Below are 16,724 nucleotides of genomic sequence, written 5' to 3' on the forward strand. Positions count from 1 at the left end.
TCAAAAATAGTCAAAGTGTATAGGGCCGAAGTGGTGTGTATGTTTTGTAATAATAATCCAAATATCCTTCCTAACTTGTAACTGAAGTTTTCAAATAATTGTAGTGGAGTAAAAGTACAATATTTGCCTCTGAGATATAGTGAAGTACAAAAATATTTAAAATTGGAAATACGGTACTCCTGTAAAGTAAAAAAAAAAAAAAAAAAAAACGTATTTAGCTACTTCCTACCACTGTTGTTCAACATGATCTTTCAATGTTGCAAAGTATATTGAAGATGTGACACTAATGGAACAAACTGTCCCTTTGAGAATACATAAATAATGTTTATTTTAATTTGAAATAAATAGATAATGCTTCTTTTTTAATGACACAGATTGGAAAATGTCTCCCTCGTGTGGTCGTCACGTGTCATCGCATCAACAACAGCCGGTTGTTCAAGGCAGAGCAGTATGGCTCAAGGGCAAAGCAATGTCCCGCCCACACTGCCAGTCGATTGGTCGAAGCCAGGACCTGTGAAAGCTCATTGGATCTCCTGTTGCCGGTGTGTGATGACGAAAGCGGTAGTAGTGCTAGTGACAGCAGGCAGGAGAAGGACTGTCCACAGTGTGCTGGTGAGAAACGTGGGTTTATTTATCTTCATTTCTTTGATATTTACAGTCTTGGTTTCTTCAGCAGGGTTAAATGTGTTGATGTGTGACTTTTATGGGAGTCATAATTCTCATTTAGACGCTGCTAAGAAGAGCTAGAGACATTTTAGAAGCTGTGCTGTTAGCTTCTAAGGCTAAAACTGTTGTTATTGTAAATTGTTATTGTAAAAATAAGCATCTATTATCAGTAACTATTCTCTGCTCGCTGAAGGTATTGTCATACACAGTGGTGGAAAAAGCATTCAAATGTTTACTTGGTGTAAAAGTATCAATACTGCAATGTAGAACTAGAAATATGTCTTCCAGTTATTTGAGATAGACAAAGTGTGGTTTCTGTTCAGGATCTCCTTTTAGTTGACCTTGTACCAGTGATTTGTGCTGTGATGAAACTGTACTTTTTTCTATTGCAAACTGCTAATAAACTCTTCAATCAATCAATCAATCAATCAATCAATACTTTGTCACAAGTAGAAGTTCAGAATTCAAAATGTACTTGAGTAAAAGTACAAAGGTATAGATATCCAAATGTACTTAAAAGTACCAAAATGTAAAAGTAGTCATTATGCAGAATGTCTCAGTTCAAGCATGTATGACAATCCTCTGTGAAAATGGCAGATCTACAAGCTCACAGTGCGTCGCATAATATGATATGGCATTGTTATATGTGTAAATCTTTTGGTCTTGGTGTTAAATCTGAATACTTGAGTTAATGTCCCCTTAAAACATACTGTTAATTAAATACTTGGCTACAAGTACTGTACAATTTTGAGGTATGTATATGTACTTAACTTGAGTATTTCTGTTACTTCTACTCCACCACATCTCTGATACAAATATTACTTTTACTCCACCACATTTATTTGAAAACTTTAGTTACGAGCAGTGTTGTTTTTGATAGCAAATTTTGATTTAGTTTTAGTCATAGTCTTTTGAATAAAATGTAATTTAGTTTTAGTCATAATTTAGTCACCTGAAAAGTTATAGTTTTAGTCTAATTTAGGCGACTAAATATCATAAGATTTTAGTCGACTAAATCTACAGTTGATTTAGTAAGTCAACTGAAATGTATTTTGGCAGGCCTTGATGGCATCGTAATGGCTGATTTTACACTTGGTTGCATGCTGAAAATAGCCGATCTACAAGCTGTAGATCTGCTATTATCAGCACGCAACACCTGAGAGAAACCAAACATAAAATGACTCTCTTCTCCACCAGTCCCTCCCTAACGTTTTAGTCTAGTTTTTATTTTGTTGACGAAATTGTCAATATATTTAGTCTTAGTTTTGGTCATCACAGCTTAGTTTTTATTTCGTTTTTATTTCGTTTTCGTCAGTGAAAAAAACACAGTCGACAACATTTTTCGTCATAGTTTTAGTCGACAAAATCAACACTGGTTACGAGTTACATACATGCACTTCAGTGTGTCACATTGTGCGCTTGTAGATCTGCTATTTCCAATGGATTTTATACATTTGAAAACTTGAAATGGGACATTCTGCACAATGAATACTTTTGGAACTTTAATTACATGTTTGATACCAATACTTTTGTACTTTTAATCAAGTACATTTTGAATTCCGGACTTCTACTTGTAACAGAGTATTTCTACACGGCGGTATTGATACTTTTACTTGAGTAAAAAAAATGTATTACTTTTTCCACCACTTGTAAAGACCCTGCTTGAAATGATTGAACATGGAACATGCAACTTGGCCGTGACACCACTAGGTGGGGGTAGAGATTGTGTTATGATATCAGTTTCAAGTGCTTATTATTAGTTCGGGTAGTGGTTATTATCAATAGACATTGAATTCATGTCTATTGACATTGAATTAATTCTATACCAAATGTACAGTAACATATCAGACCAAATCATGTTTAACAATTAAACATTATTTTGTTAGATTAGTGCCCCACAGGAAAAAAAACAACAACTGTGTATTTTGGGGTGTCCTTGGAATGTAAAATGTTGAGAATCACTAATTGATTGATTGATTGATTGATTGATTGATTGAATACTTTATTAGCAGGGGTCTGCTTGTTTCCATTGGGGTCCTTTGCACTCAACACATAGAATGCTTAAATTAATATCAACTAGTCCTGTGCCGGGGGAGCACAGGACCTGCACAGTATATGAGGGATTGAATGTAGGAGTCTCAGAAGTAATGAACCCAGACCGGAGCTCGTTGGGCAGAACACTCAAAATTGACGTCCAGTTGTGCAATACCTGTCTGTGATGTAGGCATTGTTTCAGCATGCGGCTGTTACCATGGTGGGACACTGTTTAGTATCAGTGATGTCAGCATGCAGACAGATGGGCTGGTGGACATAATCTCCAAATGTGGGCATCGTTTCAGCTTGCGGCTGTTACCATTGCGGCTGTTACCATGCTCATCTCCAAATTTGTCTCACTTGTGTAGTATCAGTGATGTCAGCATGCTCATCTCCAAATGTGGGCATTATATCTGCAAGCAGCTGTTACCATTGCGGATGTTACCCTGCTCATCTCCAAATGTGTCTCACTGTGTAGTATCAGTGATGTCAGCATGCTCCTCTACAAATTTGGGCATTGTTTACCTATTTTATTTACCTACTGATTATATATTTTTGCCGTCTGTCTGACAGACGGTCAGACGGACAGACATTCAGTAAATTAATAGTTAGATATGCAGTTGAAAGACAATGAAAACCAATTCTGAATCAACAAAGTAGTTCCATTGTAACTAATTTAAATGTTCTCTCTCTCCCCCCCAGAATGGCGACTACAACTGAACCATAAGAAGAATCATTATCTGTCTAAAATAAATCCATACCTAATCCTGTGCAAATGGCCTTTGAGCTTTATGCTCATTAGATAAAGGACTGAGAATCCTCTTTATTGTCAAGGTAATTACTTGTCATGGTGTGCAGCTGTCATACTGTGGTCCTTTATTAGCTTTCCATTTATTACACCTGTGAAATATGACTTCAGTTATTTAGAACCTGTTAATGCAATGCCTCAGATCTTACATTTGGTTCCATTTGTTCACTCGGAATTAATCACTGAAGTCCTATTTCGTGTGTGTGTGTGCGCGTGTGCGTGCGTTTGTGTGCGTGTGTGCACCGTGCGTGCGCGCGCGTGTGTGTGTGTGTGTGGTTCCAGATGGCAGCGTCTCGGTTCCGCCTGCCTCCGCTGCCCACCATAGGAGAGCTGATCAAACTCTACAACCTCAGAGCAGAGAAACAGCTGTCACAGAACTTCCTGTTGGACATGAAGCTCACAGGTCAGCCAGAGTTCATTCATTCATTCATTCTTCATTCATTCATTCATTCATTCATTCATTCATTCTGTTGGACATGAAGCTGACAGGTCAGTCAGCATTCATTCATTCATTCATTCATTCATTCATTCATTCATTCTTCAGGGTTCCAACGGTCATGAAATTCCTGGAAATATTTTGAAATTAGAGAAAATAGCTATGCATTGTCCTCTACTACTATTGCACCTCTACTCTTAGTGCTCGTCAGGGTGCCGGGGTCCCCAGTTAAAATATGATTATTTTGGGGGTCACGGCCTGAAAAGGTTGAGAACCACTAGCATACACTACCTGTCTGTGGGCATTGCGCATAGGAGTAAGCGACTTGTTATTGAGCTGAATTATTGTTGTTATAGTCCTGGAAATTAGGTTACATATTCTGGAAAAGTTTGGGAAAAGTTTGGGAAATTAATTGGTAAAAATGTGTGGGAACCCTGATTCATTCTTTGTTTCTTTGTTTCTTTGTTTCTTTCTTTCTTTCTTTCTTTCCCTATTTCTTTCTTTGTCTTCCTCTCATAGTTTTTAGTTTGTCTTTCTCTAGAGATGCTCCGATTGCAATTCTTGGGGCCGATACCGATCAAACGGAATCAGTATCTGCCGATATTCCCGATCACAGCGTCAAATCCATGAATTCTATTTATTGCGTTACTGTAACAGCATTTATAATATATATTTAATGATTCTTCTTACAAAACATTGACATTGTATATTAAGTATAAACATTAGGAGATTGCAGGCTGAGGTCCTTTAGTATCCAATTCAACTTGTAGGAGTTGAAGCTCTCTCTTTTTTTCTCTTTCATTCTCTCTTGCTCTTTACCCCCCCCCCCCCCCCTCTAGCTGCAATGCACCAACAGCTGCCAGCCACTGTATATTTTGTACATACATACAGTAGGTAGCTACTGTAGTGCGTCTGCTCTGCTCTTGAGGACACGACAGTGCGTTGGCGTCAGCCAGACGGCGACACCACGCACGGCACACACACTCATACTGGCTTGTTGGTGGCCATTGGAACCGACAGGCCCTTTGTGTAGTGGACTACCGCCAGCGCAGTCCACTGAGCAGATACTCCTGCTAATGCGAACAGACCGAGTCAATTGCACGCAGCCCCCTTCCTTCCCTCTCTCACGCCGCCAGCTCTCGCCCCCCTGAAACGTGATTATCGGTGATGCAGTGCAGGTCTGATCTCCTTTCATGTCCTTGTACAAGGTGACTGTGTGTGTGATAGATTAATGTATCCCCAACTTGATCGTGGAGAGGTAGACGCGCGCATCATCAATCTCAATCCAGACCCTTTAATAAAGACCTTATAACCGCCAAATAACGGGCTAATTTCTATGATGAGTCAGTCTGGAATTAATTTCATATTAAATTATTCAATTCCATTAAGCGTGTCTCTCGGTCATCCGTCCGTCTCTGTCTCTCTCTCTCCAGACAAAATAGTGCGTCAGGCGGGCAGTCTCCGGGACGCCCACGTGTGCGAGGTGGGTCCCGGCCCCGGGGGCCTGACCCGCTCCATCCTCAACGCCGGCGCCACAGACCTGCTGGTGGTGGAGAAGGACTCCCGCTTCATCCCGGGGCTACAGGTAACTGCTGTGTGTGTGTGTGTGTGTGTGTGTGTGTGTGGGGGGGGGGGGGGGGTAGTTTTGTACTTATTCTGTTTTGTGTCTATGGAGTTAACATTACTTTAATAGACGCCCAGGTGTGGTTATAATATTCAAATATGATTTCCCTGTGTATCTTTGGGTGGGTGTGGCCACATAAAAACGTAATTTTAACACTTTTCTCAGTAATGTTGCTACTGCTAGGTTTTCAATGTAATTGGACCTGGGACCCACAGGTGGTCATTCAAATGGGTCCCAGAATAATTGTATTGGTCCCATGACGACATGCTTTATGTAACATCAAAAAGGACTTTAATTTAAACAAATAGTGGCAAATAGCTACTTGTATGTAGTTGATAAAGGACAGAAGCATGGAAGACAATCTCAATCATCTCTTCAATAATGCCAGAAGGCACAGCTGTGGAGACTCCACCACATGCAGAGTCCTTTATTAAAAATATGAGTCAGGGACTCAGAATGCAGGGCTAGTAGCATCACTGCGGTTTCTGTACAAAAGTATAATCATAATACCTCAGTGTCTTACAATGTAAGGACTTTTTTTATACGAATTTGGCCAAATTGGCAAATATTATGTAAGAAAGAGGCAAACATTGTGAAAATATTAAGTCAACCGAGTATTAATAAATGTAATGCCTGCAATTCCAAGTGCTTGTCAGGGTGGAGGGGGGGGTCCCAGTTCAAGTATGATTATTATGGGTGGGTCTCGGCCTGAAAAGGTTGAGAAACACTGCTTTAGGGTGTTCCAGGGGGTGCCCAGCTACATTTGGATGGTTGGAAACCAAATGGGCGTTTTAATGTTTGTAACTCTGGGAGTGTACTAATATGGACCCTAACACAGGGATTGTATTATTTTTACTTGCATTTTGGAGATTACTTGATAGTGTCTACAATGATGCGTTAACCTTGCAGAGCTCTGCAAATTGAGTTCATTCCTGATGAATCCATCAGCTGTTACCTGTGGACTGCTGCTTCAGAACATCTGACAGCTATGCCTCTTTTCACAAATGTGGCCTACAGTAGGCTATAGTACTTCAGGTGACACAATAGATCATTGAAATGCGGCCAGCCAGGGTCATTCCTATGTTAATCCGCTCTGTTGACACTCAGCCGCTCATGTAAGATGGCGTGAATGGCTTTTTTTGATCGATGCGCGATTGTTGTCCTAGGATAAGTTGAAGGCGATCTCGTGGGCACAAACAATGCACGGGGCACGTGCGTGCAGCTCAGAAAGTTAGTGGGGCTGTGCTCAATCCTCGACTACATCCGCGGGCCTTAGGGGTCCATTTGGTTCCATTTGTAAACTCCCAAGAGTTATGGGGAGGGAGAGGGATGCGTACCAAACTGCAGGTCCCTGGGGAAAAGAAGAAGAGAAGAAATGTTTGAGAACCACTGCCATAGATTTCTGTCTGTCTGTACAGAGGAGATCTTGAAATGTCAAGCAATCACTCTGTTTTATTTGTACAATGGCAAATCGTTATCTCAAGAAGACATAACATGTAGAGCCAGGGATGTGCAGAGAATGTTAGAGAGGCAGGCTCACAATGTGTCGCAGACGCGACGCGGTGTGAGCTTAGTTTTGGTGCTTGATACCACACTGAACTAAGCATAATCATGTCAGTAATGGAGATGCAGCGTAACGGCATGGCTTTCTACACAAAGAGGGCAATTTTTTCAACATAAGATGCTGCGTTCAAGTTCAGGAGAATTTGGACAAGGCACGTCTCTTGAATGCTGCCTTCAGGGCATTTGCATTTCTTTCACCATAGTAAAAGCTGCATTCATGGTCTGGGAGAGGGCACTTTTTACAGACGTATAAAAGGGCAGGGGCTCAAGCCCCCTTTGGTGTCTATGTGTGCACGTGCCTGTGTAGAGCAGGTACATAGTAGGGCCATGCTCTACAGAGAAGCAGCATGCCCGCTGCATGAGCAAGCTCTGGGCACACGGCTGTGAGGAGCAGAATCTTGCCTTTTTTACCAGGAAGAAGAAACGTTGAGCAGAAGCAGGCTCTGGGTGGGCGGCCATCTGCCTCCACAGTGTTGGCAGAGAGAGAGTAGAGACATACGTTTGTACCGTGTAGGGATGGGATGATATGAACATTTCACATCACGATTATTGTGACCAAAGAAATTGCGATTTACGATATTATCGCCATAATCAAAATATCCCCAACATCCATTATCCCGGGGCGTTGCGGCGCGTTGTGAGCTTGTAGATCGGCTATTTTTTTGGCAAAGAGATTTGGTCGAGAGTGAAAAAAAGACTATTAAGCAGGCCATTGTCCATTTTTTGAGGGCACAAAGGCCAAACGCCAGGGCAGGAAGGCCATCAAATAAAACAAGAACAACTTGAACAACATTGAAATAATTTGTTGCATTTAAGGGTTAGGGATGATAACCTAATCTGCAGTGAAATAGATAGATTACGGTATTTACAATCTGATCCATGCTCAGCCCTGCATCAATCAAAGTCCCCGGATTGGTTGGATTGGGGACTCGTGGGAGTTAAGATTTCAGAATCTCAACAAAAGACAATGGTGTCTACATGACAAGAAAGAGACATCGGTGCCTATTGTCTACATATTGACGAAGAAAGAGACAGGGGAGAAAGTGGTACAGTCAGCTGGGGCATTAAGGCCACTGTGGCCTCTGGACATGCCATTTCTTTGAGGGGCAAGGACGGCCATGGCCTTCATGGCCTAAATGAAATTCCTGCCTTGGTATCAAGTATGTATATTATATTGTACGTTTTGCCAATAGAGGGTTTAAACGGTACCGGATATGCAGCTCGGCAAATAAAAGGAGAATTGTTCCCAGTGCATGACCACTGACCAGGGGCATAGTTTCCGCCGATTTAAAATGATTCCAACACGGAACTAAAACGTCCTATGATTGCCCCCCCCCCCCCCCCCCCCCCCCCCCCCCCGGCCGATCGCGAAAAGAATTGTTCTCCATTGGACCCCTTTCGTTTTCTAACCTTAATTAACATTTTCATAAATACTTTATGGTTCCTATCGCTAGTTAAAAATTGCCTTTCAATCACGATGATATGCGTTTTGTGAAAATAAGGTCCCATTTATGTGTAAAATTGATGATAAAGTTGCGGGGGGCGTGGCCAACTAAACTGATACCAGCCGGCTGTGTTCTTCTTCGTGTGCTGTATTTCGGGAGGCTCCGACCACATTCTTCCATGTATCCCTGCGGTTGCACGTGACCGTTGGTAGCCAATAGCATCCTCTGGTGCTTTTACAATCTATGATGGCGACACCCATGCCAAGGACCCAAAATGCGTCATTTGCGCTGCATAGAAACCAATGGCTTCGCTTTGTCCATATATTTTACAGTCTATGTGCATGACGGAGGACGATTTCACGATAAATTAAATCTCCACGATAGGATTATCGTGAGTGTTTTTATCACGATAAACGATAATATCGCTTATGGTCCCATGATCCCTATACGTGTGTTCCTGGACTATGCACCCAGTTTACATCTCTGTACACAGACTTACTGTACATACAAGCAGAGAAGGAGAAAAATTGCTGCTATGATTTTTATCTTGTTTAAACGTGTTATCCTTATCCACATGTATACAGTATCTATTCTCCAACAGCAACATCACAATTTCTCTGTCAATTTGCTGAAGCAATATTTCTTAGGTCTTTTGTTTTTTTACTTGCCTATGCATGATTGCAAAGTTCAAATTGTACACTCTCTGGCTATACATTTCCTTATTATAGATAGTAGGGCTATATCCTTGACTGTACATACATTTATTTTATTGTTTATTTTATTTGACATTTCTTTGGCAATGTAAACTTATGTTTCCCATGCCAAATTAAACCCCTGTGGAAGTTAATTGAGAGAGAGAGAGAGAAAAATGAGAAAGGGAGAGGGAGACATAAAATGCATTGTAACAACAATAAAAAACAAGTAACAACAGCTATAACAGTCTACTCCACACCTCATAACGCGTTGTGACGCGTTCTGCACTTGTAGATCTGCTATTTCTTTATTTTCTTTCTTTTTTTTTGTGTGCAAATGTTCCCCCCAAGAATAGGTATGCTGGGGTTTCAATCTGGCATCCCTATTTTGGTACTGTCATGACAGTAGACTGTTAGATGTATTTATTTAAGTGTTTAAAGGTAGAGTAAGTGATTTTTTTTGGTTAAAGTAAATGTTAAATAGCTGTGACCCAAGAGTTGTTGAAGTACATTTTGTATGACACGGTTCTATTGTGAAAATGTAGATCAGCTATTTTCACAATTTCTGTCCCTAATATTTGACAATTTGGCCAATGTTTAATTTGTCATTTTAGAGGTATTAACTCATTGACTGCCAAGGCACGAGTTTCACGAGTTATTACAGTACTCCCAGGCTGCCACAGCCCGAGTTTCCCGAGTTGGAAGCCATTTTGAAAAAAAAAAAAAAAAATTTTTTTTTTTTTTTTTTCAAAATTTAAAAAAAAAAAAAATGTCTAAAAATGCCTCAAATGTATTAGGCATGATCGCAATTGCGCAATTGCATGTTTAGCCCCGTAACAAACACATCTTTCAAAATGTCAAAAATGGCTGTTTTGTCTGACTTTGAAGGCTTGTATCTCATGAATGCCTGAACGGATTTCCAAGCGGATTTTTTTGTTTGAAAGCTGTTAAAAAGTACTACACATATGGTGCATGATCTAGGCATGGGCGTGCACGATCCGTGCACTAAAAATTGATCCGTGCACTAGAAATTTGGAAGGTGGCAGTGTTTGTTTTGTCTGACTTTGAAGGCTTCTATCTCATGAATGCCTGAACGGATTTCCAAGCGGATTTTTTTGTTTGAAAGCTGTTAAAAAGTACTACACATATGATGCATATATGGTGCATGGGCGTGCACGATCCTTGCACTAAAAATTGATCCGTGCACTAGAAATCTAGGATAGTGGCAGTCTGGTACCTGGGGGCCATCTTGAAATGGCATTCAATGAGTTAAAATGTGCTTAAAGTGTCACTTTAGAAATGTGCAGATACCCTCTATATATACACTTAAACCTTATGTTAGTTTGTTTACTGTTAAGTGAGAAAACAATGTTTCACATCAAGCTAATCATCTGGGGACCCCCCAAAATAATTGGGTCCCGACCCACAGGTTGAGAACCACTGCTTTAAGTAACAGCAGCATAATGCTATGGTGTATATGTCCACAGCTCCTGTCGGAGGCAGCACCAGGCAGAGTGAGAATTGTTCACGGTGATATTTTGACCTACAGAATGGACCGTGGCTTCCCTTCTAACATCACCACCGCCTGGGAGGACAGTGAGTAGATGTCGCGTGTGTGTGTGCGTGCACGCGTGTGCACACTCTATGCACTACAGACTACACCATAGAAAGATTAACGCACTGAACGTATGTTGATGATAAATAACGCACAAATTCAGTATCCTGATTCCTCATTGTTTTATTAATTAACTGTATGTTAATGAAGTGACAGTCTACCATAGTCAGTACCATACGATGTACCATAGAGACACATGGGCGCCTACAAATTCACGCCCACAACTGAGACAGCGGCCCCACTGCGGGTAAGGGAGAACGGTGTACTGCAAGCCAGCCCATAGAAAGTCATTGCCTAATATTAAAATAATCCTACACGAACTGAAGACTATATTGATTTAAATAAAAATATGTTTCCAAATGTGTGGCCTGACTCTGCCAACACATCTTCTTGTTTTCTAAATACAGGGTTAGGGTTTGTCACATTTAATTTGCCACTTGAATGGGTTACCCATAATGTTAACAGAGCACAGTGGAAACGGCTATGCATTTACGAGCGCCGACTTTGAAGATCCCAACTTTTTCAACTACAGAGTGAATTCCCCAGGTTAGTATTAACCAAAAAATAACTTGCAAGACTCTGTTTGGAAGAAGCAAGATGCCACAATGTCCCAAAATAAATAGCCTAATTATTCATGAGAGACAAGCGTATCTGGGTATTTAAAACCTCAAGGGATGCGTCCATGATGTGTGTACCATGCGACCACTTAAAGGAGCTATAGTCAACTTTTTCTTGAAAAACGGATGCTAAAATAAAAATAATGTTTCGAAAATATTTTATAAAAAAATAAGCTTCATATATGTGTTTCAATTAAAAAATGACCACAAAAAGCGTAAAATAATGATAAAATAATCATTTTGGCCCTTTGTTTACATTTACAGGGCCCGTACTTTGTTTACATCCTAGTCTGTAGACTAGGATGTACACCTACAATGAAAAAGTTGACTATAGCTCCTTTAAACTTAAGATTTCCAATGTTAGCACTTTTGACTCACTGATGAAGTATATTAAAGTATATTGTATAGGCAGCATATCAAGATGACAGATATGCCACTTTAAAAATGCCAAATTAAACACATGGGACACTTCAGTAGTCATATAGTCAACCACTGAAATGATGATATTTCACGATGCCTCTCATTGGGATTGCATTGGCAGCTGCAGTGCACCGTTCTTCCTTACCCGAAGCGGGGCCGCTGTCACAATAGGGGGCGTGAATTTTTAGGCGCCCGTGTGTCTCTATAGTCAGTACAATAGCGGCCGCGCTGCTATCGACTCCATTGCCTTGTTCACATCCGTTTATCTGGTTCCGCAAAAATGTCTGTTTCTCTGTTGTTTTTCCTCCGTTGCTCATTTGGTCAAAACAACGCCATGTTCTGAGGACTATAGCTCTATCACACATACCCCCCCCCCCCCAAACACTCCAATAGCAACGATTACTGTTAGGGCTGTCACGATTATGACATTTTACATGACGATTAATTGTCACTCAAATAATTGCGATTAACAATGTAATTGTGTTTTTGTCGTTGACAACTACATTTCTGTTTGGCTTTTAGGCTTTTAAGTTGCACATGGTAGATATGACTCATAACCTAAATTTACAAAGAAATTACTGACATATTTGACCACTTTATACTTAAAAAAGAACATCGATAGTGGAAATAGCCGATCTACAAGCTCACAACGCGTCACATTTTAGATCTGCTATTTCCACTATTTCTGACTTAAAAAATAATGATTTGAACATTTTTCAACATGTAAACGATTATGACGATTATGAAAAATAATCACGATGATGTCAAATAATTGCGATTAGGCGATTATGTAATAATTGTGACAGCCCTGACTACTATCACAATATTAGAGCTCTAAATAGCTCTAATATTGTGATGGTTTTGTGATGGTTTTAACATACTTTACGTGTGTTCCTCAGAGCCACCCAACCTCCACATCGTAGGGAACCTTCCGTTCAGCGTGTCCACTCCTCTGCTCATCAAGTGGCTGGAGAGCATGGCCAACAGGAGCGGCCCGTTCGCCTACGGACGCACGCGGCTCACGCTCACCTTCCAGAAGGAGGTGGCCGAGGTAGGAGGAGCGCCGCGCGACACACAGTGCACCATTATCTAGTCCAGTGGTTCTCAAAGGGGGGTCCTTGAAGGAGTTCCAGGGGGTCCCCAACTAAATGACAGTTAGGAACCAAATGGACCCTTATGGGCGTGTAACTCAGAGAGTGTACAAATGGAACCAAATAACGAGTCCATTTGGTTCCATTTGTACACTGTCCAAGTTAAATGAACACTTTCACAGCCTGCCCAGAATGGCTGTCGGTGGACTAGCCGGAAAATTCTATTATTGTATTATGATCTGAGACAGCATTCATTTTATAAGACCATCAGAACGATCCCACGTAACGTCATTCTTTTTACCGCGTCACAATTCCCCCATTGTTTACTCACCAGCGAATTGTCTCGGCTCTGCATTGGCATTTAGTGGGGATTTTGCCGGAGGCATCTTCCCCCACGTGCGCTTCGCGTGCACGATCTGTGCACATCGAGGTAAGCGAATGTAATCCACTCCGTATGCAGCGCCCATGTCAACTTTTTTCTGATTGAAAACATCACGGACAGATGCTATGCTAACACCTCCTCCTACAATGAAAGTGAACGGGACTTTGGCTATAGAGTACAAAAAGCTACCAGAAGCACTTCCGGTTCAAAGGGTTGAGAGAATGATCCTTTTAGATCAGTCGAAGAAGAGATGGAGAAGAGCTGCCGATCGTTTTTTTTTCCCGATCACTTATTTCGTTTTTAATGAACTAGTACGAAAAATTCCGGTCCAGCTAATTTAAGTACTGAAGAAGTATGGTTTAATGCGGTTAATATTAAGTGGCTCCCCGTGGCTGAGAAAGAGTTAACTTTGATTTTTCGATAAAAAATGTTAGTCTCAGAGATAGAAATGCCATTAAATGGTGCCTAATGCATGTCAAACTGGGGGTCCTTGAAATTGAGATGGTTGGGAATCACTGCTAGAGCTGTGAAACGGTACAGTTTTAAATGTTATAGTGACCATCTACAGTATGTATTGTGATATACTGTATGCTGTCTTTTTAACCACTGCGCAGTTCTGAAAGGAAAATAAAGTTCTTGTGTGGCTGGATACAGCATACAAATCAGTGCAGCCAGGTGCTCAGAAGTCTTTGATTAGACAGAGCAGACTGGTCATTATCCAGAAATAACACTGAATTCAGCAATTGGCCAATCAGAATTAAGCATTCAACCAAGCTGTGTAATAAAGGATTGCATTGTATATATTCAGCTCTGCAAAGTTATTTGCTCTTACAATAAGAAGTATATTATACTTCTTATTGCGACCGTAGGTCGCATTTACTATCAAAACCTCTACCGGCTGTCCGTCTGTCCGTCCGTCCGTCCGTCCGTCCGTCTGTCCGTCACACGTCACACTTTTGCCCTGCTCATATCTCCACAACCGTTGCCCCCATCCATGCCAAATTTTGCACACACACTCCTTACCTGCCAAACTACAACCTCCAAGGAGTGTAAAAAATCCAGGTGTAAAAAATTACCAAATGTGCAAAAATGACCACCCCAACGGGGCTGCTCACGGGGAATTCCTGGGGACCACCCACTCCTGGTGCTCCAGAACGGATGCAAAAGTGGTGGCGCCCCCAGTGGAGGACCCCCTCCACTGCAGCTCACATAAAATGCCGTAACTCGGGCTAGGAGCGTCCGGGAGAGCCGGGGCCGGTACCTATTCGTCCACCAAGGCAACGCGGAGACCCCACCCCTCATTTCTCACATGGCCCTCTTCTAGCGCCACCTTCAGGCCGATTTTTAAAACACATTTTTGGACACTGCTCCTACAGTTTTTGCCCTAAAATCACGCACATCGCTACACAGTATGTCTACACTCATCCCATCAACATGAATCTGTCCCATATAGCGCCACCTTCAGGCCGATTTTTAAAAACACATTTTTGGACACTGCTCCTACAGATTTTGCCCTAAAATCACGAAAATCACCACACAGTATGTCTACACTCATGTCATCAACATGGATCAGGAAGATTTTGGAAAAACACATTTTTGCCCTATTTGTGGCGATAAGCTCCCGATTATGGAGTCTTACTGGTTTTAATACCTATAGGCTTGATTTGTAACTGGTAGTCAGCGTGTCAGAAATGTCTTTCTGTCTTGTACTGGTATGTATAGCATGAAATGTGTGTATAATCCTGCATTTTGGCCAGTATGTGTAAAGAGGCTTTGTCTCAATATATTTTTACTGGTTAAATTTACATGTTATATAATGTCCTATTTCATCATACAAGAGTGCAACACAAAGGTACTGAAAACAGCAGGTCTACAAGCTCACAATGCGTTGCGATGCAACATGTTGTGAGCCTGTAGATCTGCTATTTTCGGTACATTTAAATGTAAAATGTATATATATTTCGTCACTGTCCAGCAGAAAGAAACCTTGTATCTCCAATTTTCAAATTTGCATGTTTTTTCGTAAATTAAAGCCCTGCATCTTCATAAGACTTTTGCACAGAACTAGTGAAAACAGCAGATCTACAAGCACACAACGCCTCGTGATGCGAGGCGTTGTGTGCTTGTAGATCGGCTATTTTCACCAGTATAAATAATTTTCAAAATGATAAAAACAAAATGAACGGTTTTTGACAAACAGTACAAGGTTTCCACCCGACAACGACGATATATAAATACGATTTAAAAATGTGACACATTCCTTTGCCATTGCCAAGGCACTTTGCCACTCTGTGGGGACTAAACGGCTACATAAGCAATTTTCCATGTTTTTGGGCGTACATATTTAAGCCATAATTAATTGATCTCACCTGTTTTAAACAAAATGAAGCGCCTGTTCTGATACATTATTAAATTGTAACAAAGGAGCACGGCGTGTGTATAATACAGTACATGTGTTGCCCCGGTGAATAACCCAGATTTACAAGACATGTCGTTGCTGCTTGTCGGGCACAGACCTCGTATCTCCTACATTTCATTATGCAAGAGAGTGTCGCACAAAAGTAGTGAAAAATACTAGCTTGTAGATCGGCTATTTCCACTAGTATAATAATTAAAAGAAGGAAAAACTATAATAAAAAAGGGAACGGTTTCCATCTGACAGCAACAATATTATACAGATCCATCTAAAAAAAAGAATGTTTCAAATTTCTTGAAACGTTCATATATTTCTTGAAACTTTCATATATAGGTACATTGCACATTCAGTGAATTATTCTGTTATTTTGAATTTTTATGGCTTACAGCTCATCAATATCAAAAGTCCATATTTCTAAATATTACAATATTACACGAGACCACTCAAAACAAGGATTTATAATAGAGAAATGTCAACCTTCTGAAGTCACAGTAGCTTGAAGTCCAGTGGGAAGTTTCCAAAGTCAGTTATGATTTGGGCTGCTATGGCATCTGCAATGCTTTTAGATTATTTTTTTGGGCTTTTATGCCTTTATTGATAGGACAGTAGACTGACAGGAAATGGAGTGAGTGACACGCGGCAAAGGTGGTCCGGATCGGGAATTGAACCGGCGCCGCCGCCAGGCATCCATGCCTATGTGGCAATGCCTAAGTGGTATGTGCCTGGACCAGTAGGCCAGCAGGCACCCCGGCATCTACAATGCTTTTTTACACAATATTCTAATTTTCTTAGATGGATCTGATCGTCTGTCGGGTGGAAACCTCATAATCTTCAAACTGCTACTTTTCAGGATTCTAATTCAAAAGTAGCAGATCTACAAGCTCGAAACGCGTCGCTTCGCACCACGCTTCGAGC

At 41.0% G+C, this 16,724-nt stretch overlaps 1 protein-coding gene across 1 annotated transcript in view; it reads left to right on the forward strand.

Annotated features, from left to right (window-relative positions):
• Positions 1 to 583: 583 nt before the first annotated feature.
• LOC308305930 (dimethyladenosine transferase 1, mitochondrial-like) overlaps positions 584 to 16,724 on the forward strand; it is a gene marked incomplete at its 3' end in the record, with an annotated part of 103,501 nt that continues 87,360 nt past the window's right edge. Inside the window, exons 1-6 of the mRNA XM_080750827.1 lie at positions 584 to 612; positions 3,403 to 3,534; positions 3,791 to 3,911; positions 5,378 to 5,529; positions 10,756 to 10,864; positions 12,820 to 12,971. Of these exons, the coding sequence (XP_080606953.1) occupies positions 3,791 to 3,911; positions 5,378 to 5,529; positions 10,756 to 10,864; positions 12,820 to 12,971 (534 nt within the window). The 5' untranslated portion in view covers positions 584 to 612; positions 3,403 to 3,534. The remainder of the gene's footprint in view (positions 613 to 3,402; positions 3,535 to 3,790; positions 3,912 to 5,377; positions 5,530 to 10,755; positions 10,865 to 12,819; positions 12,972 to 16,724) is intronic.

Source organism: Nannobrachium achirus (assembly GCF_963921795.1).
Source record: "Nannobrachium achirus genome assembly, chromosome: 20".
In the NCBI taxonomy this organism is placed as follows: Eukaryota; Metazoa; Chordata; class Actinopteri; order Myctophiformes; family Myctophidae; genus Nannobrachium; species Nannobrachium achirus.